Source organism: Dasypus novemcinctus, chromosome 9 (assembly GCF_030445035.2).
Source record: "Dasypus novemcinctus isolate mDasNov1 chromosome 9, mDasNov1.1.hap2, whole genome shotgun sequence".
NCBI classification, from domain to species: domain Eukaryota; kingdom Metazoa; phylum Chordata; class Mammalia; order Cingulata; family Dasypodidae; genus Dasypus; species Dasypus novemcinctus.
The window spans coordinates 78,041,033-78,066,372 of record NC_080681.1 but is presented as its reverse complement, the minus strand read 5'-3'; the positions used below and the strand labels follow the sequence as shown (position 1 = coordinate 78,066,372).

The following is a 25,340-nucleotide window of genomic DNA, read 5'->3' as shown; positions in this document are numbered from 1 at the left end:
CACTCACATACATTTCCAAGCAACCCTGGGTTGAGACCTCCTGAACTCTAGATGTTATTTAAAGTGTCTCCTAGTCTTGCAGTTCTGTAACTTCTTGGAATACATTCAAGTGTTTCAACTGTTTCTGCTTTGTCAGTGCATGCATGGATAATTGTATCCAGAAATGATTCTCAGTGAGGAATAGTGGTGGGGAGGATTGCGGTATCAAACTTGGGAGGAAGAAGGGCAGGGGTGGTAATTGAACTGCACATGTACTAACACACAAACACCAGATTCTAATATTCTTCTATCTGTCTCTTCTTCCCTTTGGGCCTACACTTGTGCCCTGGTTGAGAATGACTGTGTGCGATGATGAAATACCTTAAGTAATATGAAGATTATGGAATCAAAACAAACAGTTGGCGTATAGAAAAGCCTTTAAATGCATTACTTTTGCTTCCAAACTGGTTTCTTTTTTCTCCTCTATTTACTTATTCAGAGAAATGAATGCGGCATTCATTTCTACCTCTACCTACTTTTACATCCATATACCAGGTAATTGGAACTGGAAACCTAGGAACCATCCTTAAATCTTTTCTCTCTTATATCCAGTTTTCAATTCTGCCTCCAAAAAATACATATCTTGAATCTGCTCCTCTTGTCCAGTCTGTCCTCCACTTTAAATTCAGAACCTTGTTATTTCTCACCTGCCCTGCCCTGGGATCTCCCATCATTCTCCTCTCCACACTTAGGCCAGAGAAGTATGTCTAAAGAAAATGAAAACCTACTAATGTCATTTCTCTGCGTAATCCTTCAGTGGTTTCTTATTACCTGTGGAATAGAGACCACGTTTCTTTACATAGCACCCAAGGCCCTTCATGACCTGGCTCCTGTGTGCTTCAACCCCTGCTCCTGTGTGCTCCATCCAATGTCAACCCTTTCAATTCCCCAGAGATGTTGAGCTCTTTCATAACTCTGTACCTTTGCTGTCCTGTTTGCCTGGAATGCCCTTATCACCTTGTCTTGGAGGCAATGTAGTATTGTAATTAAGAGCACAGATTCTGGAACCAAACTGCTATGTTAAAATCCCAGCTCTGCTGCTTACTACCTTTGTGGCCTTGGGCAAGTTATGTAACCTGTCTCTGTCTTCATTTATAAAATGGGAATTAATAATAATACCTATTTCATAAGGAAGTTGTGAAGTTTGAATGAGTCAATATATGCAAAATACTTGGAACAGAGCCTGGACATAGTAAGTACTATGCATGTGTTTGCTATCATTATTATCAACTTGATGAAACCCTATTCTTCCTCATGACTAGTTCAAGAGTTTTCACTACCAAAACACCTATCCTAACCACCCTTCTTATGGGACCAAGGTAATCACTCCCTTCACTGAGCCATCATTATGCTTTACCATGGCTTTATCATTGATTTATTTGTGCTCCAGTAATTTTTTTTCTTTTTAAAGACTTATTTATTTTTTATTCCCTGTCCCCCCACACCCTGATGGTTCTCTGGTCTGTCTGCTCATTGTTTGCTTGCCTTCTCCAGGAGGCACTGGGAACTGAACCCGGGACCTAACACATGGGAGGCAAGTGCCAATGGACTGAGCCACATTTGCTCTCTGCAGGTTGCAGCATCTGCTGGCTTGTGGCATCTGCTCATCTTCTTTAGGAGGTACCAGGACCTAAACTTGGGACCTCCCATGTAGTAGGCGGACACCCAACTGTTTGAGCCACATCTGCTTTGACAACTGTTTCTTTACATTCCTGTGCCCTTGTACACTATGAGCTTTTCGAAAGACTTACTAATTTTGTGTCCCCAGTACATGGCACAGGGCATGGTAATAAATTTTTCTGAATGACCAATTGAACTAAAACTATAACAACCTTGGCAAGGAACATGAGATCCTTCCTGTTCTACCTAACAGTCTCATCCTTTGTTGCTCCCCATTTACATGAATACATTCTTGCCACACCTCATTCCTTGCTGTTCATTTTCATATCTTCAGGGATTTGACTTAATGCTGAATCCTTTTCCTAGAAAGCCCTTTTCTTTCTTTTCAACGTATTCAAGTACCACTTTCTCTGTGAACCCTAGATTAGAAGTTCCATGAGTGTAGCAACCCTGGATATTTTATTTATTTCTGTATCCTTGAACCTAGCACAGGGCCTAGCACAGATTAAGTGATCAGTAAATATTTGTTAAAGAAATAAGTGTTGACAGGCTTTCTGGTTCCTTTGAAGGAGTTAATCCTTCCCTCTTCAAAACTCTCTTAGCCTTTGGTTCAAATGTCTGTCATAGCATTTACCTTACTGTATTGTAATTATCCAATTACCTGTAGATTTTCCCAGTCCATTTCCCCAATGGACTCCCGAGGACTGGGACTCGGTATCTTTTTATGTTCAGTTCTGCTCTAACACCTAACACATGCTGCATTGTAGGTGAAATTTATTGAATAAACTATGATCATGCGTATTTTGTGATGTCCTTGTAGGATCTTCGTAGTAAACAATTCTGTAAATATTACTGTGAAACAACTTTATGCCTAGCACTATGGTAGGAGGTGTAGGGAACATAAGAGAAACTGGAAATCAAAATATGAGCCTTTGTGAGACTTCCTGTCTTAGAGAGGGGATAAAATCATAAGAAGTTGATATATAAGGATACAAAATCATATGTGATCTAGTTCAAAATTGTCATTTAGACTTTAAGAGTTAAGTGAGAAGGAGCTCACTGTCTGCCAGAGTGGTCAGAAAGGGCCATGTTGAGGCAGGGTACCTTAAAGGGATGGTAAGATTTGACTAGGTAGATGGAAGTAGTGGCATATAACCATTCAACAAGTGGTACTTGCTGTTTTGTTTATTTTATGCATGCATATTTGTTTCCTTTATACAAGCACAATGACAAAAACAAGTTGAGTTAGATGTGAAGTCTAGTGAGTTAGCTAGTTCTACTCTGTCAAGTGACTTATTCCCACAGACCATCAGCACATTTTAAATCAGAATGCCAAGAATCTGCTGAACTTAATATGTTCAAGCCTTAGTTTCCTCATCAGAAATACTAGGAATAACAAAATCTAAAAGTAGCCAACCTCCGAGGTTGCCATTAGAGCCAAATAAATAAATGCATGTTGAAATGCCTGAGCACTTGGCATATAGTGAAAACTAAATAGTTTCTACTTTTCATATACTAAAAAGCAGAGGCTTCTGTAGTAAAACCAGAGCTGAAAATGATGCTGATGAATGATAATGATTGATATTACCATTTATTGAGCTCATTTCTGTGGGCTAATCATTGTACTAAGAGTTTTGCGTATATTAACTCTTTAAATCCTAGTAACATCTTTGTGAAATGGATGCTTTTGTCATTACATTTACAGATGACGAGTCTAAGATTCCAAGAGATTATGTAATTGGCACTAGATAATCTAGTTCTACAACCTGTACCTCTATAAGGTGAATGAAAAAAAAAGTGGTAGTTCCTGAATGCCAAGCACAGGCATTATAAAAGCTTGGAATATTAGGACCGTTGTACTTCTGTTATCAGCATATTACAAATAATTTTGCTATAGCCTTATCACATTCAATAAAAATAATACTCCATAGAGCCCATGTAGTATATGTACATTTTAATGATGAAGGTTAACTTGGTTAATCTCTTCGTATTTAAGGGAAGTGATTTCTTCTGTTGGTTGCCAAGGAAGCATTTTTTAATTAAAAGCTCTAGAATGTCTAATTCTTTTTGGTTTAGCACTGTAGAATGCTCTAAACTTTTCCTTCCCTTGTGGGAGTGACTAGGTAATATGTTGTCCCCTTCCCTCTCCAGTGGAATGGTGCTGACATTTTTGCTTACAAGTGAAACATTTTCCCTAATTGTGCCTTTTTGTTGTTGTTTTAAGGACGTACTAGAGAATGAGCCCAGAACCTTGTACGTGGGAAGCAGGCACTCAACCACTGAGCTACACCCACTTCCCTAATTGGTTTTTCAAATCTGATATTTTAGCTATTCACAACTTTAAGAATAGAGAGTGTATTGGAGAGCACATCTTCTCTCTGTAGATAACTATTCCACTACTCATTGTAGCTTCCCCATTGAAATTTTGTGTCCGTTTCCCTTTTCTCTAAATATTTAATACCACAGATAAGAACTTGAAATATCTGTGTTTAGGATCATACTGGGAGAGAAATAAGGAAACAATTCTTGAGGTATATGGAATTCTGCCATGGAAAAGGCTGCTATTTTTTCTATTTCTGCCATAAAATTCAGATCCGAAAATTGTCTACTTAGCCCTTAAGGGTGGAAATAGCTTTTTTCAGTTACACCTACCAAGCAACAGTGGATAGAGAGATAAATAAGAAATTTTTCCAGCCCTCACATTGTTCATAGTCCAGTGGGAAAGACAGCCTTGTGGATAAGTATATACAGAAAGCATAGATGCAGTAATAGAATTCCATACAAGTTACAAAGAGACCCAGAAGGTGGTCAAATGTGGTGTAATGAGAGAGGCATGAAAGACTTCATAGAGAAGGTGATGTTTGAAGATAGTCTTAAAAAAATAAATGTTTTTCAAGTGAGTGAGGCAAAGGAAGAGCATCCCAGGCAGAGGATGTGAAATATGATTCATTCAGGAAGCTGCAATAGTTTATATCTGGAGCAAATGATGAGGCTGAAAAGGATGTCAGAAGACAAGTCATGTACAGCCTTTTATGCCATGCTAAAGAGTTGAGGCTTCCATAGTTCCCTGTTTGGAATTATCTGATGTGAAATCCCACAACCACCATTCCAATATGTAGAAATGTTGGGTAAACAGTCAAATACAGAGCTGAGCTTCAAAACAAGAAAGGAAAATCACAGGTTCTAGGAAGAGAGGAAATCCAAAGCCATAGCTGTAAGTGGGAGCTGAGGCTGAATAGTTCCTGGGAATTTTGAAACCAATATGCTTATGGGCTGAGGTTTTAAGGCCAATATGGAGATAGGAGATAAGACTGCAGGCCAGTATTATGTGGAGAGCTGGAACTGACCCCCCACGTGAAGCTGAAAGCCAAAGGAGGATTACCATGTTTATGAAAAATGAACTAGAAAAATTTTATCTAATGGTCCAAGGAAATAACAAAGATTGAAATATTCTGAGGTTTAAGTGAGAAACTGTGGGAACATGGCATCAGACTAACAGGCAGAATTCAGTGCTCTCACAAAAACAACTGAGAAAGAGCCAAAAGCTTTCTGAGGGACATGCTTTGCAAGTCAGCAGACCAGGACAGTGCTACACAACTCCCAGGAGAGTGAGGGCAGAGAGACAAAGGAGCTGAAACAATACACGTGAGTTACTGAGACCCACAGTAGCTGGGAAGGGCTCCCCTCCCCCACCCTCAAGAAACTAAGTTGGGTAAAACCCCTGGCTCACTGCAACTGACTGAGAGGGGGAAAGACATCTTCCTCCCTGTCAGCTATTTCAAGGGAAAAGGGAGGGGAAGTCCAGGACTTTTTCAGTGAATTCGGCCAGCAGAGTCTGCTTTGAATCTCCAAAGTGGAGATTCAGTGCAGGAACACAGGAAAGCAGAGGCTGAACTACTTCCATGGAAGGGTGCATCAGTGAATGCCATTTGTTGGCAAGTCTGGAAATTGCAGGGAAAAAGCTCTTTTTGGTACTCACTGTATACTAATCCTTGGGAGAAAATTTGTACCTCATTATTGAGTCCCTGGCCTGGTTTTGATAACTTAGCTGGGCAATTTTAAAGACTGAGAATAAATTGAACCAAATATCAAAGAAGAGGTGAAAAAAAAAAACAATAGGCAAGAGAGAGAAATTAGCCATTAGTGTAAATTCACAACATATTCAGATGCCTAGGCATCAGCAAAAAATTACAAGCCATACTAGGATACAAGAAGAGATGGCCCGGTCAAACAAACTAATCAAATATCTTGAAGACATACAAGATTTATGACAATCATTGATAATCACAGAACTCTGCTAAATTACTTCAAAGAATTTAAAGAAAATATAACTAGAGAGATAAAGAATATCAAGAAGACACTGGGTGAGCATAAAGAACAATTTGAAAGCCTGCAAAGAAAAGTAACAGACCTTATGGGAATGCAATTAAAAATAACTTTAGAGCCACATAAGAGCAGATTCGAATTGCTCAAAGACAGAATTAGTGATTTTGAAGACAGAACATCTGAACTAGAAAATACAGGATAATAGAAAGAAAAAGAGAATGGAAAAAATGGAACAGGGTCTCAGAGAATTGAATGACAATGCAAAATGTACAAACATTCACATTGTCAGTGTCCTAGAGGGAGGAGAGAATGGAAAAGGGGCAGAAAGAATATTTGAGGAAATAATTACGAAAAACCCCCAACCCTCAAGAAAGATATAAATATCAATCTCCAAGAAGGACAACATACCCCAAACAATAAATCTGAATAGAGCTACCCCAAGACATATATCAGATATAAAGAGAGGATTCTGAAAGCAGCAAGAGACAAGCAAAGCATCACCTTCAAGGGAAACTTGATAAGATTAAGTGCCGACCTCTCAGAAACCATGGAGGTGAGAAGAAACCAGTATGATGTATTTTTTAAAAATTTTTAATTGTAAAAAAGATATTTAGATTAAATAAATGTTACATAAAAAATATAGGGACTTGGCTCAACGGACAGAGTGTCTGCCTACCACATGGGAGGTCTACGGTTCAAACCCAGGGCCTCCTTGACCCGTGTGGAGCTGACCCATGTGCAGTGCTGATGTGCGCAAGGAGTGCTGTGTCACGCAGGGGCGTCCCCCACGTAGGAGAGCCCCACATGCAAGGAGTGCGCCCCATAAGGAGAGCTGCCCAGAGCAAAAGAAAGTTCACCCTGCCCAGGAGTGGTGCCGCACATGCGGAGAGGTGACGCAGCAAGATGACGCAACAAAAAAGAGACACACATTCCCAGTGCTGCCGACAAGAATGGAAGCAGACACAGATTAACACACAGTGAATGGACACAGAGAACAGACAACTGGAGCGGGGCGGGTGGGGAAGGGGAGAGAGAAAAATAAAAATAAAATGTAAAAAAAATAAAAAGGGGATTCCCATATGTTCTGCTCCCCACATGGCCCACATTTTCCCACATCCTTCGTTAGTGTGGTTCATTCATTGCAAAGGATGAACACATTTTGGAGCATTTCCACCAAGGATGGATTATACTTTACATTGTAGTTTACACTCTCTCTTACAATTCTTTAGGTTATGACAAGATATATATAATGGTCTGTAGCTGTCATTGCAATATCATTCAGAACAATTTCCAAGTCCCTAAAATGCCCCCGTATTGCACCTCTTCTCCCTGTTCCAGACCTTAGAACCTCCAGTGGCCACTGTCTCCACACCAATGATACAAGTTCTCCCATTGCTAGAATCACAATAAGTCTATAGTAGAATGCTAGTAAGTCCACTCTAGTTCATTTCCCAATCCTGAGGATTCTGGGATGGTGAGGCCCACTCAACCTCAGAGTGAGAGGGTGCTTCAGTCCCATACGGCTGATGGATAGGACTCCCTTGCTTGCAGTTGTAGGCACTCTTGGTTCCTTGGTATGGTGATTGTTCATCATCACCTTCTTGTTATTTGTCCTGGGTGAGTCCAATGAACTGGAGAGTAGGTGTTACAACTCCATTGAGGTTCAGGGTCCAGCTGGCACATGGACAGCCCAAAGATTCACTTCTCTTGGACGTACACTTACTATAGGTTCAAATAAAAGGGATGGAAAAGCCATGTGTAGGAAAACCACAACTGAATCCAATTCTGTTGCACTGGGGAGCACAAACCCCAAAGTAGGGCCCATTGGCAAGGCACCAAACTCATGAGCTGTCTTTCCTGACTATAGTGCCTAGGTGTCTCCAGACCCCTCAGGAGCATCACTGTTTGGGGTATTGTCTAATTTGGCAATTAATGAGAGCCTGCTGAGACCTTTGGAATGACCTCCCAACTCATTTTGAAGTCTCTTAGCCAAATCATCTCATTTATCTTTACTTTTTCCCCCTTTTGGTCAAAGTCTTTTTCCAGTTGCATTGATAGTTGGTGCTTGGTAGTCCCTTGGTGCCAGGGAGTCTCATCCCTGGGGGTCATGTCCCAAGCTGGAAATTACTGCATTTACATGCTGAGTTCAGCTTAGAGACAGGAGACATTTGAGCAATAAGGAGGCGCTCAGGAGGTAACACTTAGGCAGTATGATGTATTTAAAGATTTATTTGTTTTTATTTATTTCTCCCCACCCCTCATTGTTTTGCACTTGCAGTGTCTATTTGTCTTCCTTGTGTCTTTAGGAGGCACCAGGAACCAAACGCCGGACCTCCAATGTGGGAGGGAGGCGCCTAATCGCTTGAGCCACCTCCATTCCCTGCTTTGTTGTGTCTTCTTGTGTCTCTTGTTGCATCAGCTTGTTTTGTCAGCTTGCCATGCCTGCCTGCCACGCCAGCTCACTGCCTGTTTTAGGAGGCATTGGGAATTGAATCAGGGACCTCCCATGTGTTAGGCAGGAGCCCAATCACTTGAGCCATTCCCTTTCCCTAATATGATGTATTTAAGGTACTGAAAGAAAAAACCGCCAGTCAAGGATTATGTATCCAGCAAAACTGCTCTGTAAGAATGAGGGTGAATACAAAGTCTTTGCAGACAAGCAAAAACCAATAGAATATGTTACAAAAGACCAGAATTACAGAAGATACTAAAGGAACTGCTGCAGCCTGAAAGGAAAAAACAAGGGTGAGAGATTTGGAGAAGAGTTTAGAAATGAAGATTATTAGGAAAGGTAAACTAAAGGGTAAAAAGACAGAAAATAGAATATGACAATGGAGAGCTGAAGGAAAAAGTAGTACAAGTAATACCTTTGCAATAATAATATTGAATGTTAATGGCTTGAACTCCCTCATCAAAAGACATAAACTGAAAATGGATAAAAAATATGAGCCATCTATATGCTGTCTACCAGAGACCCACCTCATATGTAAGGCCACAACCAGGTTAAAAATGAAAGGTTAGAAAAAGATATTTCATTCAAATAGTAACCAAAAAAGAGCTGGAGTAGCAATACTAATATTAGACAAAATAGATTTCAAATGCAAAACTGTTATAAGGGATGAAAGTTGTTATATATTAATAAAAGGGGCAATTCACCAAGAAGAAATAACTGTATTAAATATTTATGTGCACCCATTTTTGAGTGCCCCAAGATACATGAGGCACACACTGGCAAAGCTGAAGGAAGAAGTAGATGTCTCTATAATAATAGTTGGAGACTTCAATACACCACTCTCAGTATTGGATAGAACATCTGGACAGAGGATAAATAGAGAACATAAATAATATGATAAATGAACTAGGCCTAACGGATCTCTATAGAGCATTTCACCCCAAAACAGCAGGATATACTTTCTTTTCCAGTGCTCATGGATCCTTCTCCAAGATCGACCACATGTTGGGTTACAAGACAAGTCTCAATAAATTTAAAAAGATTTAGATTATGCAAAACGCTTTCTCTGATCATAACAGAATGAAGCTGGAAATCAATAATGGATGGAAAAAGGGAAAATTCATAAATATATGCAGATTAAATTGTCTAAAATAGTCAATAGTTCAAAGAATATATTGCAGAGAGAATTCAGCCAATATCTTGAGATAAATGAAAATGAGAACACAATTTATCAAAATCTAAAGGACACTGTAAAGGCAGTGCTGAGAGGAAATTTATAGCCCTCAATGCTTACATTAAAAAAGAAGAAGGAAACGGACTTTGGCTCAGTGGTTAGGGCATCCGTCTACCACATGGGAGGTCCGCGGTTCAAGCCCCGGGCCTCATTGACCCGTGTGGAGCTGGCCCATGCACAGTGCTGATGTGCGCAAGGAGTGCCGTGCTACACTGGGGTGTCCCCCGCGTAGGGGAGCCCCACGCGCAAGGAGTGCACCCATAAGGAGAGCTGCCCAGCGCAAAGGAGGGAGCAGCCTGCCGAGGAATGGCGCCGCCCACACTTCCCGTGCCGCTGACGACAACAGAAGCAGACAAAGAAACAAGATGCAGCAAAAAGACACAGAAAACAGACAACCGGGGGAGGGGAGGGGAATTAAATTAAAAAAAAAAAATCTTAAAAAAAAAAAAAAAGAAGAAAGAACTAAAATTGAATATCTAACTGCACACCTGGAAGAACTAGACAAAGTATAGTAAATTAATCCCAAACCAGAAGGAAAGAAAGAGTAAAGGTCAGAGCAGAAATAAATGAAATTGAGAGCAAAAAACCCACAATAGAATCAATGAAACCAAAAGTTGGTTCTTTCAGAAGACCAACAAACCCTTAATTAGACTGACCAAGAAAAAAAGAGAGGATGCAAATAAAATTGGAAATGAGAGGGGGGACATTACCAATGACCCTGTAGAAATAAGAGAGATCATAAGAGGATACTATGAATAACTGTATGCCAAAAAAACTTGACAATGTAGAGATGGACAAATTCCTAGAAACACACAAACCACCTACATTGACCCTGTAAATAATATAAGACCTCAGCAAACAAACCACAAGGGAAGAGATTGAAACAGACATCAAAAACCTCCCAAAGAAGAAAAGCCTGGGATCAGATGGCTTCACAGGTGAATTTTACCGATCATTCAAAGACAATCTAATACGATTCTTGTTCAAGCACTTCCAAAAAATTGAACAGGAAAGAATGCTACCAGACTCATTCTATGAAACCAACATCACCCTAATACCAAAACCAGATAAAGGTACTACAAAAAAAAAAAAAAAAAAAGAGAATTACAGACCAGTATCTCTAATGAACATAGATACAAAAATCCTTAATAGCATACTTGAAAACAGAATCCAAAATCACATTAAAAGAATTATACACGACAATCAAGCAGATTTTATCTCAGGTATGCAAGGGTGATTCAAAACAAGAATATCAATTAGTGTAATAAACCACATTGATAAATTGAAGAAGGAAAAATCACATGATCCTCTTAATTGAAGCAGAAAAGGTATTTGACAAAATACAGCATCCTTTCTTAAAATATTCTCAGGGTCTTGGATATAAAATTTTAAATATATATATGTATGAATCAATACATACTACCATGTATGGATCTATATAATTCAAATTCACATTATCTGCAAAGTTGAAAAATTAACATTAAAACTAGTTCAGACCCAGGGAAATCCAAAGGCCTTGGCAAAGGCATGTGAAATCTTCCTTCTTAGTCTCTTCATAACCTATGGCACACAGGACTCCTATGGAAAACAATCCCCATTAAAGACAAATCCATGATCAGAAATTATAAACTATACAGGAAAATAAATTACATAGAGGAAGAATGAAGAGATACAAGTAATAAATTTTCTGCCTCAAGAAGTGGAGATAGGCAGCAGACTTGGCCCAGTGGTTAGGGCGTCCGTCTACCACATGGGAGGTCCGTGGTTCAAACCCTGGGCCTCCTTGACCCGTGTGGAGCTGGCCCATGCACAGTGCTGATGTGCGCAAGGAGTGCTGTGCCACATAGGGGTGTCCCCTGTGTAGGGGAGCCCCACGCACAAGGAGTGCGCCGGGTAAGGAGAGCAGCCCAGTGCCAAAGAAAGTGCAGCCTGCCTAGGAATGGTGCCGCCCACACGGAGAAATGACACAAGATGACGCAGCAAAAAGAAACACAGATTCCCGTGCCGCTGACAACAACAGAAGCAGACAAAGAAGACGCAGCAAATAGACACAGAACAGACAACCAGGGTGGGGAGGAAGGGGAGAGAAATAAATAAATAAATCTTTAAAAAAAAAAAAGAGAAGTGGAGGTAGGAGAATAGTCTGAAAGAGACTTTAAATGAAATAGTTACAATGTTTACAGGGATAAAGGAGTAGAAACTATAAGAAAAGAATGGGATAGTATAAAAAGAGAACAGGGAGTGGATGTGGCTCAAGTGGTTGAGTGTCTGCTTCCCATATGGGAGGTCCCAGGTTTGGTTCCTGGTGCCTCCTAAAAACAAAAATAACGAGCAAACAAAAAAACCAATTCCGGGGAGCTGATGTGGCTCTGTGGTTGACTGCCACCTTTCCACTTATGAGGTCCCGGGGTCAATTCCAAGCCATGGTACCAAAAAACAAAACAAAAGAGAGAGAGAACAGGCACATTTGGAAAAAGCCAGAACTTGTCCAATGAAGAAATACACATTGAACAGGTTAAATGTAGACAAGTCATAGCTGAAGAAAGTATTAGTGAATTAGAAGCTATATGTGAGGAAACCCCTTAAAATGTATCACAGAGAAATTATGAAAAAATATGAAAAAAAGTTAAGAGATGTAATGAACAAACAAGCCATGTATATCTGTAATAGGAGTTTCTGAAGTGAGAGGCTTGCAAAGCGGATACAGATATGGATTTCATTAAAAATTTTACATCTTAATTGTAAGAGTAAACACCAAAATAATAGAAATAGAATACATAACTTCTAAACTATCAAAGAAGAAAAAAGAGATTAAAGAAAACTCAGCCTTCTAAATAGAAAAAGGGATAAATAAGCAAAGAGAAACTTTGTCCATTTATATGAGTAAGTATAATAAATGCAAATGGATTAAACATGCCTATTAAAAGATCGAGTTTCTCAGATTGGATGAGGCAGGGGAAGCAAAATAAAGCAGCCATATGCTATTTAAAGCTTAATGACCCATAAAAGTTGAAACTAAAAAGATGGAAGACAATATTAAAAAAAAAACTATAGGTAGGAGTTCATGTTTGAAGCAATATTTATAGCAGGAAATTATGGCAGAGAAATCCCTAAATATCCACTAGAGAAATAGATTTCAAAATTCCAAGACATTATATAGAAGCAATGGCATACTGTCTGTTATTCAAATGGATAAACTGGATTTATATGTATTAGTATGAATAAATCTAGAATATACATTGAGTAAAAGCAAGCAGGTTGTAGAATGATATATTTACACCTTTTTAAAAATATGTCCCTTGGCTTTATTTATTTTTCATACTATTTGATGCTAATTAACATTGTTATTTTATGTTGTAATATATCATAAATTAGCAACTGTGGCTCCTAAAGGCTGAAAACAAAACAGTAGGCATCAGTGGTTTTCCTACATGAGATTCTAGACCATCTGTACAGAACTTGTGAAGGCATTACTTGAAGACCAGTTTTAGAATCCTTAACCCGTTACCCACTATAAAGAAGGTTGAAATTAAAAGAAGAAGGGAGAGAGAATTCCTTTACTTAAAGTGAGAGTGCTGTGGCATTTTTCCCTTGGAGAACTTGACCATAGTGTTTGGAGTTAGTGGACACAGAAATCAGACCTGTACCTGGGAAAGTCTAACGACAGAGAGAATGGCCAGCTGATACCAAAGGAAAGAAAGGCTGCATTAGGAAGGCTATCAGCCACTGAATTTTTCAGGGAAAAGATAGGCAAGAGCAGGGGGAAATGCTGGCTGGAGTAGAGTTGAATTAAAAGGACTGGTTCCATGAAGATCTTTGGAAGGACAATGGGACACCAACTGAGGGAGTCTGTATGACGTACCCAAAAAGTAGGACCTTCGGGGTGACTTGTAAGCATCTGGCTGGAATGTTTGCCAAGTCCAGAGAGCACTAAAACCTGACTAACATTGAATCACAAAATAAGGCTTTTCTTACCCATTACCTTCCCTCCTTTTCCCATCTTCAACCCTGGAAGCATCAGATACTGGATAAACAAAGGAGGAGGAGAAGCAAAGATGAGGAAATAAAGGAGTCAGACATGCTTTCCTCCCACCACAGCCTTCTAGGTTGGAAGTAAACCCCAACCAGGGGAGCAAGATGAGACTTTTTGGTAACCTTTTAGCGAACTATTACAGGCCTATAGAAAAGTGCACAAATCATAAATATGCATATAAGTACAATTTCACAGAGTGAACACATCTGTATGACCAGCATCCAGATTAAGAAATAGAGAGGGCGGGGAGGAGAAAGGTGGGCACCAGCATGGTGGGAGTGAAGCGGTGAGTTTGTGCCGTGGCAGATCCTGGCCACCCATGGAAAGCGGAGCCCCTGTTGCCACAGGCCCCATATATATGCCTTTGGAGCACATCATGGCCAATGAGAACTGGCATGGGTTGCAGCTGGTGCCGAGGATGCAAGGGAAAATTAAATTCACTTTTGAGGATGGCCTGACACTGGTAGATTTTCACTTATCTAACAGATTCTGTGTTCTTTATATCACTGAAGCTGATTTAGTGGCAGGAAATGCCTATAGAAAAAGGCTGGTCTGGGCTAGAAATGCCGGTAATCTTCAAGGGATTGTACTAGTTGAACAAACACAGATGAGTGAACAATACTTCCCAGCAGAACAGAAGTTTACTGTGCTGGACCTTATTATGGTGTTGCTTCCATTGGCCAGCCAGGTGGAAGCAGCCTGCCTGATTATCCATTTAGTCCAGGAACAAACCAAGGAGCACAGAACCCTTTTCTCAGGAAGAAATGGGCCCTGCTCTCTGAGCCATCCCTCCTTCGAACTGTGCAGCAGATCCCTGGAGTTGGAAAAGGTAAAGCTCCCCTTTTGCTTCAGAAATTCCCAAGTATCCAAAAATTAAGTAATGCTGCCATCCAAGAACTTGAGCAGGTGGTTGGACAAGCAGCAGCACAGCAAATTGACGCATTCTTCACACAGTCCAGGTGATGGCTCCTCCCACAACATCTGCTCCCTTTTCTCCTTTAGACCACAAGTTAAAGGGTCATACTTAAAGACTAACAAAAAATATTTCCTCTCACATCAACGAGTGAAAGATGAGGCTTGAATGGAGCCTGCAGGTTATCCAGCCTCACTCACTGGGTTCAGGAGTTTTAGTGGGCCCCAGAAATTGGGCTTTGGGGATCTTCCTAAGGGAGACTATTTAATTTAGAGATTCTCATACTCAGCAGAAAGCCAGCCTGGGCAGATTTTAATGTGTGACGTTGACCTGCATCTATCACGGAAGGGCCTTCTAAAGTTTCTTGGCATAAACGTCTAAAGAAAACCAAACCTGCGGTGAAGTACTGTGTGTCGTAAGCCTAGATTTCCTGGTGTCAGAGCTGCTGCTTTTCAGGGCTGGTCTTTGTATACCTGGGCTTTAGGGCTGCCAATGTAAACAAACTCCCTCCCTTTTCTTTTTTGGTAGTTGCATAGTTTGCTTTATAATCACTGGACATGTCTTCCAAACACGTAGTGCTTTGAGAAAGCCTAAAGCCTGAAGCTCCCATTTAAAGATAAACTAATGTGTGTGAGGGAAAAAAGTGTTTGTAAATGTATGGCCCATCAGTGGGAGGATACACAAAATGGCAGGGAAGCCAGGGACTGGGGATCAAAAAGTATACTTGTCTACTCAAAAAATAAACACAATTAAGGACAAAAAAAAAAAAGAAGGACGATACAAAAACCCCAGAAGTCCTCTTATGCCTGCTTCCATTTCCCAACCCCCTGCCCAAGGTAATAACTAGCCAAGAGAATTTTTTTTTTTAATTTACAAAAGCAACATTAGTTTTTATCTCATTTACTATGTTTTTTTTTAAAGACTCATTTTATTTCTCTCCCTTACCGCCCTCCCACCCCAGTTGTCTGTTCTCTGTGTCCATTTGCTGCGTGTTCTTGTTTTTGTCCGCTTCTGTTGTTGTCAGCGGCACAGGAATCTGTGTTTCTTTTTGTTGCATCATCTTGTTGTGTCAGCTCTCCGTGTGGGTGGCGCCATTCCTGGGCAGGCTGCATTTTCTTTCGTGCTGGGTGGCTCTCCTTACAGGGAGCACTCCTTGCGCGTGGGGCTCCCCTACGCGGGGGACACCCCTGCATGATGCACTCCTTGCGTGCATCAGCAGTGCGCACGGGCCAGCTCCACACAGGTCAAGGAGGCCCGGGGTTTGAACCATGGACCTCCCATGTGGTAGATGGACACCCTATCCACTGGGCCAAGTCCTCTTCCCTCATTTACTATGTTTTATTCTTTGTTGAAATTATACTTCAAAATATAGAAAAGTTGCACTACAGTCCAAAGAACTTCCCCACTCCCTTTATCCAGATTCCTTAATTGTTACTGTTTTATATATAATGGAAAAGGCATAGCAACTTTAAGACAGTAGTTACTTCTAGGAGGGAAAGAAGGGGAATGAGTTTGGTGAAGGGTCTAAGTGGACTTTAAGTTATAATGTTTTATTATCATCATATGTGAAATGACAGTTTATCAGTTTTTTCATTATAAGGAGTGGGTTACTTGCTACCTTTTATGTGTTTGAAGTACTTTTAAATACTTCAGATAAGAGAGAATTTGAGTTTTATCCTCTAGGAAGTGGAGAACTGTTCAAGTGTGCTTTTTTATTGTTGAAATAAACATGTCATGACTTCTCTGTACCCTTTCCTTGCCTGTGAATTAAGACACTTTTAAGTGAGCTATAGGTTTGATTCACCTCAGCATCGTTTTTCTTTTCTTCTCATCCTTTTTGCCTCTCACTGCTAAGTGCCCAGTGGTATCTGACGTGGTAAGATTAAAACTTGCACTTTTCCTAATAGATACAACTCTCCTCCTGATTTGCAGTAAGCAGAACTTGCTTTTAAGCAATTACCCATCATTTGGGGCCATCACACATGCTGTGCTTTGGTTCAGGTCATAATCAATAATTCATATGTCAATAGGAGCCCCATTAGCTCAGGTGAAGGCAGATGTCTTTCTGATGAAAATGTTCCATTTTCCAAATGACTTTTCTTTTTCCCAGAGAGTTGTGGTTGTAGAAGATGTAAAAAGATGGAAATCTATGTTGGAGCTTCCTGCTCAAACCAAAGAGAATCTAGTTGAGGCCTTACAAGAATTAAAGAAGAAAATACCTTCTAGGGAAGTGTTAAAATCAACGAAGATAGGTATGTTCCATCTAAATCTTATAAAAAGTGTTTATATTTTGTCTCCTTCTTCCTTTCTTCCCTCCCTCAAACATTTACTAAGTTATCTACTGTGGCAGTGCTTCTCAAAACTATGTGTGATAAAGGACCATTATTTAAAAAATTCTTTGTTGGTTATGGGCCTGTACTTTTGTAATACACAATAAAAATTACCAGAAAAAATAAAAAAATAAAATAAAAGCCCAATTTTTAATTTTTAGATTCAGCGGATATAGAATTACTCTGTAAAATTACTATAAAGGTTTCTAAATGCTTGTTCTCAGTTTCTTTACTTATTTCAATGACTGGTAACTGGCAGTGATCTATGGGTAACATTTTGAGTAATACCATTTTATTTCACAGGCTTTGTACTTGATGCTGGGTGTGCAAAAATGAATAAGGCATGGTTCTTAACGTTAAGGAACTTATGTTTGATAGGAGAGATAGGCATGGAGACAAATGGGAGCAGTAAAATATTATATGTTATAAATAAAAGCATGCAAATAATGTTTTGGGTACCATTCTAATCTGGACAGGGTATATACTAGCACAATGGAAAGAACAGTCACTTATGTCTGGGGAGTTCAGAAAAGGCTTAATTAGAGGTGGTGACATTTCATTTAAATCTTGAGATTCTACACTTTCTTGAGTGGAAATAACTTGGAAAGCGTGGTTTCTGAAAGCAAAATGATAGGAACATTTTCTGCAGCATTTATTATACCATAGAAAGTATTTAAAAGGTAACTCAGCAACTACATTGAATTACCATTTTAGTACAGTACACAACTGTGAATAATATGCAAGGGAGGACCAACATGTGTTCCTCAAGCTGCTCCCAGCTCCTCAGGGAGTCCAGGGGAGTCACGCACAGCTGCTGTTCTTGCCCTCACCAGTGCAGCCATTGCCTTCTCTGCTTCCCCTTGACCTCTTGTTCATGAGAAGCAGGAGAGAAAGCAGCTTCAGACTGGCATTAACAGCTGCAAAGAGCTGTGGGAATTCCCCAGAGGACCCCCCTAGAGTCTTGAGAGTTGCACCCCTGTAATATAAACCAGAATCTGAGAAAATTAGATGCTTAAAGAACATAAAACCCTATCATTGTAGCCAAGGAGATTCTCCCATCTGCTGCTGAATTTTCTGTCTTTGTAGGTTGTGGTCACTAGAGGGCAATAAGACCATTCACATAAGCAGATAAGGTATTTTGACCAGTAGAGGGTACTAGTGATTAATATTTTATGACGTGTATATGTACATATGTGTATATGTGTGTTCATATTCAGGCACACCCCACAAGTACCATGTATAACTAGATCTGAAATATCAAGATAAATATCAGATTGTAAATATTTGGTTGTTGAGTGAAGCAAGCTGGACACAAAAAGGACAAATACTGTATGATTACTTTACTATGAACTAAATAGATTGTGTAACATATTGTATGATTCCATTTATATAAACTGTAAATAAAAATCCGTTTATAAAGAGAAAAGATAATAGGCTGGGATTGTGCTACAAATGCAATATAGTTGATAATTTTAAAAAAAATCATTCCTGTTTGGCCTTTGAGTACAGCTATGAGTATGCTTTCAAGAATGGGTGTGTCTGATGTTTAGAGACTTCAAAAATCATAATGAAACCACAGCAAGGGAACCTGACTTAAGAGGAGCTAGAAACCATTTAACTTTTGAGACTTGGCTCAACCCCAAGCCTTTCTTAAACCCAAGGCTGTATGAAATATAGGGATTTCTTGGTTCCTTTATACTTAATGTCAGTTGCTATGCTGAAGATTTCATTTGGATAATTGCCTGAGTGTGTTTACATTCTTCAGCCTTTAGCTTTCCTGCCTGTCTCTGTCCTGTGGGTTGCAAGGGACAAATATTTACTGAGTGCCTTCTTTATGCTAGGAACTATGCTGACCTAATAATGAAGAAGACAGCTATTGTCCCTGTCTTTTTGGAGCCTCCAGTCTAACAGAAGGGTAGACAATTTTTTTTTTACTTTTTATTTTGAAATAATTTCAGACTCACAGGAAAGTTTCAACAAGAATAATGCAAATTCCATACAGAGAATTTAAACATGCCCCCAATCCCCCACATAGCCAGGCCCATCAATTTTAATGTTTTGCTACCTTTACTGTATCATTTTGAGGATAGACAATTTAACAAGACTTTATCATACAATGTAATGAGTGCTCTGATGATGGAGAGAAGTGTATGTGTTAGGTGGAGAGGAAAAGGTGTTGAAAAATGTGTCAGTCAGGGGTACATCATGTGAGTATGTACAGAGAGTTGAAGATGGGAGAGCACATGGCGCATACCAGAAACTAAAAGAAATTTGGTATGTTTGAAATGTAATATACTGGTGAGAAAATTGGCAAGAAGTGAGCTGGAGAAACAGGTTGGGCCAGATGGAGAAGGCCCTTTGGTAAGCCATTCAAAACTGTTTTGTCTTGGCATATGTATTATCTATTGCTGGATAACAAATTACCCCAAAATTTAGCAGCTTAAGACAATATTTTTTTTATTACACAGTTTTCTGAGATTCAGAAATCCAAGAGCAGCTTATCCAGGTAGTTTCTGGCTCAGGATCTCTTACAAGGTTTAAGTCAAGCTGTCAGCTGGGGCTGCAGTCATCTGAAGGCTTGACCAGAGCTTGAGGATTTGCTTCCAAAATCACTTACTCACAGGTTGCTGGCAGAGGCCTTAGGTCCTTGTCACTTTGGCCACTCCTCATGCTGCTCATGACTTGGTAGCTGGCTTTCCACACAGCAAGTGATTCAAGAGAGAACAGGAAAGCGAGAGAACAACCAAGATGGAAGCCACAGTGTCATTTATACCCTATCATGTGCCTTGCTCTAGGTGCTTGTGATCAAAAGAGATAAAAATCCCTACTGGTGTGAAGCTTACATTCTAGGAGGGAGTCAGTAAAGAAGAAAAGTAGTAAGTAAATTATATAGTATGTTATGGGAAAAAGAAAAAGCCAAGCAGATTAAGGAGGAGGATGAATGTGATGGCAGTCAGCAGGAATAGGCCTCATTGAAGAGTGACATTTGAACCAAAACTTGAAGGAGGTATATACTCATAAGAATCGAAAAACAAGGATTCAAACAGATATTTGTACACCTATGTTCATCGCAGCATTATTTGCAGTAGCCAAGAAGCTATTAGCAGATGAATGGATAAACAAAATGTGTATACATACAGTGGAATGTTATTCTGCTATAAAAAGGAATGAAGTTCTGATACATGCTACAACATGGATGAATCTTGAAAGCATTAAGCTAAATGAAATAAACCAGACAAAAAAGGACAAATATTGGTTAAATTTATATGAAATATCTAGAATAAGCAAATTTGTAGAGACAGAAATTAGATTAGAAGTTACCAGGGACTCGGGAGAGGAGGAAATGGAGTTATTGCTTAGTGGGTACAGAGTTGCTGTTGTGGGTGACAAAAAAGTTTTGGTTATAGTTGGTAGCACAACATTGTAAATGTAATTAATGCTACTGAATTATATACTTAAAATAGTTTAAATGGGAAATTTTATATCTATATCTAACCACAATAAAGCAATTTTTAAAAAAAGCTTAGAGGTAAGGGAATGAGTCAAGTTATGGTTGTAGTCATTAAGGTGAGACATAATGAAGGCACCGAGGACTGAGGGATTAGAGAAGAGAAGAGAAACAGCTGGAATGGACCTGTCATAGAGAGCAAGGATTGACTAGAGCTGAGGGAGAATAGAAGAGCCAGCTTATCTCTTATGTTCTCCACTGATTCTTCCTTTCTGTCTTCAGACATGCACAAATCTTCTCCTTTAATTGCTTTTCCACCTCTTTCAGACACCTACATGTTTCTCTCCTTCCTTTCATGGCCAAATTCCTTTAAAAATATTGATACAATTCCCATTTCCTCCCCTCCCACTCCTTCATTAAACCCTTTCCAAGCTGGCTTCTCTCATAGCCATTATTCTCTCTCAACACATCAGTTATTTCCTTCTATCCAAATCCAGTGGTCTTGTCTTAGTTCTCATCTTCTTAACTATGAACTTGAGACCATTGATTACTCTTTTACACTGACATAAATGACACTGAACTCGTTGCCAATTCTGTATCTATCTATTTTTAAAATGTTTGTTTCCTTCATAGCTCTTATCTCAGTTTGTAATTACTTATTTAATTATTTACTTCTTTATTTTTTATTTACTAGACAGTAACTCCATGCCAGCAGAGACCATGTCTGCTCTATTCACTGATGTATTTCAAGCATTAATGTGGTACATAGCAGAGGCTTAGTAAATATTTGTCAAATCAACTAAAATGGCAAGGTTGGACAAGATGGTCTCCATGGCTCTTTTTAGCCTGCTATAGCCCTGTGTTTCTTGCCATTCTGTTTCTTCATTCCTTGTCTCCTGTCCTCTAACTGGGGTTACTTTCCCATAAAGCTCAGCTCTTATTCTTTTCTTGCTGCTTTATAGCACTTATCCACAGAGCTTCTTCATTTCACCACCTCAACTGAAGCTTTAATCCAAGTGATTTTGGAATATGTATTTCCTGTCCTGATCCATTTTGGAATTTTAGATTTTTAGAGAGGTTGTTTATTTATTACTACCATTTTCTTAAAGTCTTATAAATGTATAGGTAAAAACTAACATCTCATTTTCATTTGCTGTGGGTTTATTGGCACTTTGTCCTCTCTTTTTGTGTGTATCGTGATTGTCTATTCACATTCCTTGCCCATTTACCGTTGAGATCTTTTAATTGTCCCTAATCTATTCATATGAGTGCTATAAATGTCTGTGTCATAAACCCTTTTAAATCCATTTAGCTACTCAATTTATAAATAAAGAAACAGATGCAGAGAGGTGAAGTGACTTATCCAGGGCCACATAGTGAGGTGAAATATAATGAGAATCCAAGTCTCTTGGGGCAGTGTTCTTTTCTGGTTAGCAGACTGCCATTGTGCCCTGGACCCCAGCCATATGTGCCTTTAGTTTACTGGACCATCTCTGTGGGTTCTGCCATCTGGTTAAACTCACCTATTTTAAATCTGAACTTAGTGCCTTTTTTTGTGTACCCCAAATGGGAGTTTTCCTAGTATTCCCATTTTAGTCAATATCCCTGGTATTTTGCTCTGACATAAACTCTTTAGATGGAGTGTCCAGCAGGCTGTTGGGGATGTAGTATTGAAGCATACATAAGAGACTAAGACTAGAAACATATTTGGAAGTCATTTGCCAGGAAGTATTTGTTTAAAATCACTTAAGTGGGTGAATTCTCTGAGAAAGAGAAAATTAAAGGGGCCAAGGACTGAACCTAGGAGAATATCCATGGTGGAGGAGTGGGAGTAGGAAGAAGAACAAGTGAAGAAGGCAGAGGGAATGCAGTTATAGAGAGGAAAAGAGCTGGGGTAGTATGGTGACTCTCCAAGGAGAAGTGCTCTCAAGTGGTCTGGGAAGTTGAGGGCCATGTGGGCAAAAGCCTTTGGACTGGCAATTACAGGGCCTCAGAAAGTGATACCTTTATTATAAAGGAAACTTGTGGGCAAGGGGTATCAAGTAAATGGCTGGTGAGGAAGTAGTTAGACCTTGCTCTCTCAGCCTTATGAGCAGGTGTGCTCCACTTTTGCAAGGCTGTGCATGTGCATATTCTGGGAAGAATGTTATGTCAATCATATTGATCTGATTTCAGAGATGCCTTATTTTCATTTATGATTGATTAACAAAAACAAAAAACAACCTAGACTTACAAAGTGCTTTCACATCTATGACCTCATTGATCCATGTAACAATTCTGTAAGGCTAATGCTATTTTCTCCATTTTACAATTGGGAAAACGAGGCTTAAGAGAGCTTAAAGTAACTTGTCCCAGGTCAGAAAAGGAAATACACCATGTCACACCACCTCCTGAACCTAAAAAGTACCTTTGTACATGGCAAGCTTTTACTTGTCCTTCAAGACTTAGATGAAACATAATCCCTTTGTGAAAGTAAAAATTTTTGTTGAATGAGTGAGTCAGTGAGTGGTATGGCAGTTTGATATTATTTATGAGTTCCAAAAAGATACAGATTATGTTCGTAAACTGTTCTTCTAGGTGTGATACCCTCTGACTGTATTAAATTCAAAGTTTTATATTTACTTGATGAGATTAAGATTAGGGCTTTGATTTGAGCACATCATTAGGGCAGCTCAAAGTTGAGTCCCCAACCCTTTGATGGGCTAATAAAAAAGACTCTCACACAGAAGTAGATACATACAGAATACACTCAAAGGAAGAGAGACAGCTCCATTGACATGGAAGAGGCCTCAGGAAAAGCGATGAATCATTCATCTGACACTTTACAGCTGACCTTGTGAACAGAAAAGAGCAGCTGAACACGGAAAGAAACGACTCCGGGAAGAGAGACTAGCCCTATGCCAGCCTACAGCTAAATAGGAAGAAGCTGGACCCACAGAGCTTTAAGAGGGAAGAGTATGGTTGAACCCTCACAGACATCACCTGCCATCTTGCTTCAAGATGTGGCAAAAGAGTTTGGTAAGGAAGTAACCTTGAGTTGGACTCTTTAGGACCTTATAACTGTAAACTTTTACACCAAATACCCTTTATAAAAACTAACAGATTTCTGCTACTTTATATCAGCACCCCTTTGGCTAATACAGAATTTGGTACCAGGAGAGTGGGGTCATGCTTTTGCAATTACCAAAAGTACTGGAATGGTTTTATAAATAGATAAGGGATATTTTTTGGAGGAATTGTGAGGTGCTTGATAGAAAAGGCCTAGATGGTTTTGAAGAGACTGTTGGTAGGAATATGGACACTAAAGAAACTTTTGGAGAGACCTTAGAAGTAAGTGATGAAACTAATATTGGAAACTGGAGGAAAGGTGATCCCTGTTTTAAAGTCCCAGAGAACTTAGCAAGATTGACTCCTGATGTTGTATGGAAGGCAGAATTTGAAAACTATGAGCTTGGACATTTAGCCAAGGAGATTTCTAAACTAAATGTGGGAAATGTAGCCTGTCTTCTCCTTGAGACTTATAGCAAAATGTTAGAAGAAAGAGATAAGCTGATAACTGAATTGTTGGGCACAAAGAAAATAGAAACTGATTCTGGAAATTCCAAGTTTCAGGAAATCAAGCCTCCAGGCAATAGTGCCACATTTGAGGAATTAATGAAACTTGGAACTTGTAAGTCAGGACTGAAAATGCAGTTGTCTAGGAAAGACTTGTGGAAAGTCTTACTGTCTGATGACTTGGATCCCTGCTTCCTGCATGCTCAACCAACAAGCTTTTTGCAAGAGCTGTATGAACAAAACCACTGTCGGTCTGGACTGAAAGGGACATGTAGGGGAGCGATGAAAGGGAAAACAGCTTTAAGAAGAAAACCATGGAAGCGGAGATCTGGAATTAAGATATCTCCTTGGGCCAAGAGAGGAACCCCACCCATGTGTACAGAGAGGGTGAGTTTTCCCCAGCATTTGAAGAGGATGGATGATGCAGCCTACTGATCAGGGAGAGTTTTGCTCTCCCAAGCTACAGAGAGGGTGGAGCACATTCCCCAAGGGCTGGGGAGAGGGATGGACCTGTTCTCCATAGGTCAGGGAGAGTAAGGTTGACACCCCATAGGCCTGGTCCTGTCCCCATAGATTAGGAAAGGCCAGGTCACTGTTCTGAGAGGGTTGATCCTGTATGCCAGAGATTAGGGAGAATGTTGCCGCCACCTCACAGTACTAAGGGTTTGAGACTGTACCCAAATCAGAGATTGGGTAAAGTGTGATCATCACCCAGTGTTCTTAGGGGATGAGGTTTGGAGTTCATTCACCACCCAGATGTTTGATGAAGGTGGAACCAAGAAAATGGCCCTTGGGCAAGCCTGTGGAAAGGGTGGGCCTCCATGAGGCCCCCAGGAGAAGAAACCTTCATCTTAAGACTGACTCTTAGACTTTGAAATCCATTAATGGAGTATGCCCTGCAGGTTTTCAGAACTCCTGGGGACCAGTGACTCCTGTTTCCCTGCCAAATTCCTGTATGGTAATGGAAGTGTTTATCCTTTGTCTGTCCCTTTGTATATTGGAAGCAGGTAAATAGTTTTGTAAGTTTCAGAGGTCTACAGCCAGAGGGGACTTTGCCCCAAGTCAGACTGTATTTCTATAAACTGATTGTGATATGGTTTTGTTCTTAGCATTGTTACTGATTTAAGGGATTAAAAAAAAAATTTTGTAATGTCTTTGGAATTCAGAGGGTGGAGTGTGGAGTTGATATTATTTATGAATTCCAAAAAGACATATAAATTATGCTTGTAAACTGGTCTCTTCCTCTGGGTGTGATACCGTTTGATTGTATTAAAGTCAAAATTTTATTAATACATTTAGTTGAGTAATACGGTGGGTAAATGCATGGGTGCATGATTTGATTCGCCCAAGGTCACAGGATTAGTTACTGGTAAAGCTGTTCAAATGACCT

General features: G+C 39.7%; 1 protein-coding gene and 1 pseudogene across 1 annotated transcript in view; both read left to right on the top strand.

The window, feature by feature from the left end:
• TCEANC2 (transcription elongation factor A N-terminal and central domain containing 2) overlaps positions 1 to 25,340 on the top strand; it is a 59,044-nt gene that overhangs the window by 2,589 nt on the left and 31,115 nt on the right. The window contains exon 3 of the mRNA XM_004448849.5: positions 16,728 to 16,869. Within this exon, the coding sequence (XP_004448906.1) occupies positions 16,728 to 16,869 (142 nt within the window). The remainder of the gene's footprint in view (positions 1 to 16,727; positions 16,870 to 25,340) is intronic.
• On the top strand, positions 3,752 to 15,930 carry LOC139439671 (Fanconi anemia core complex-associated protein 24 pseudogene; annotated as a pseudogene).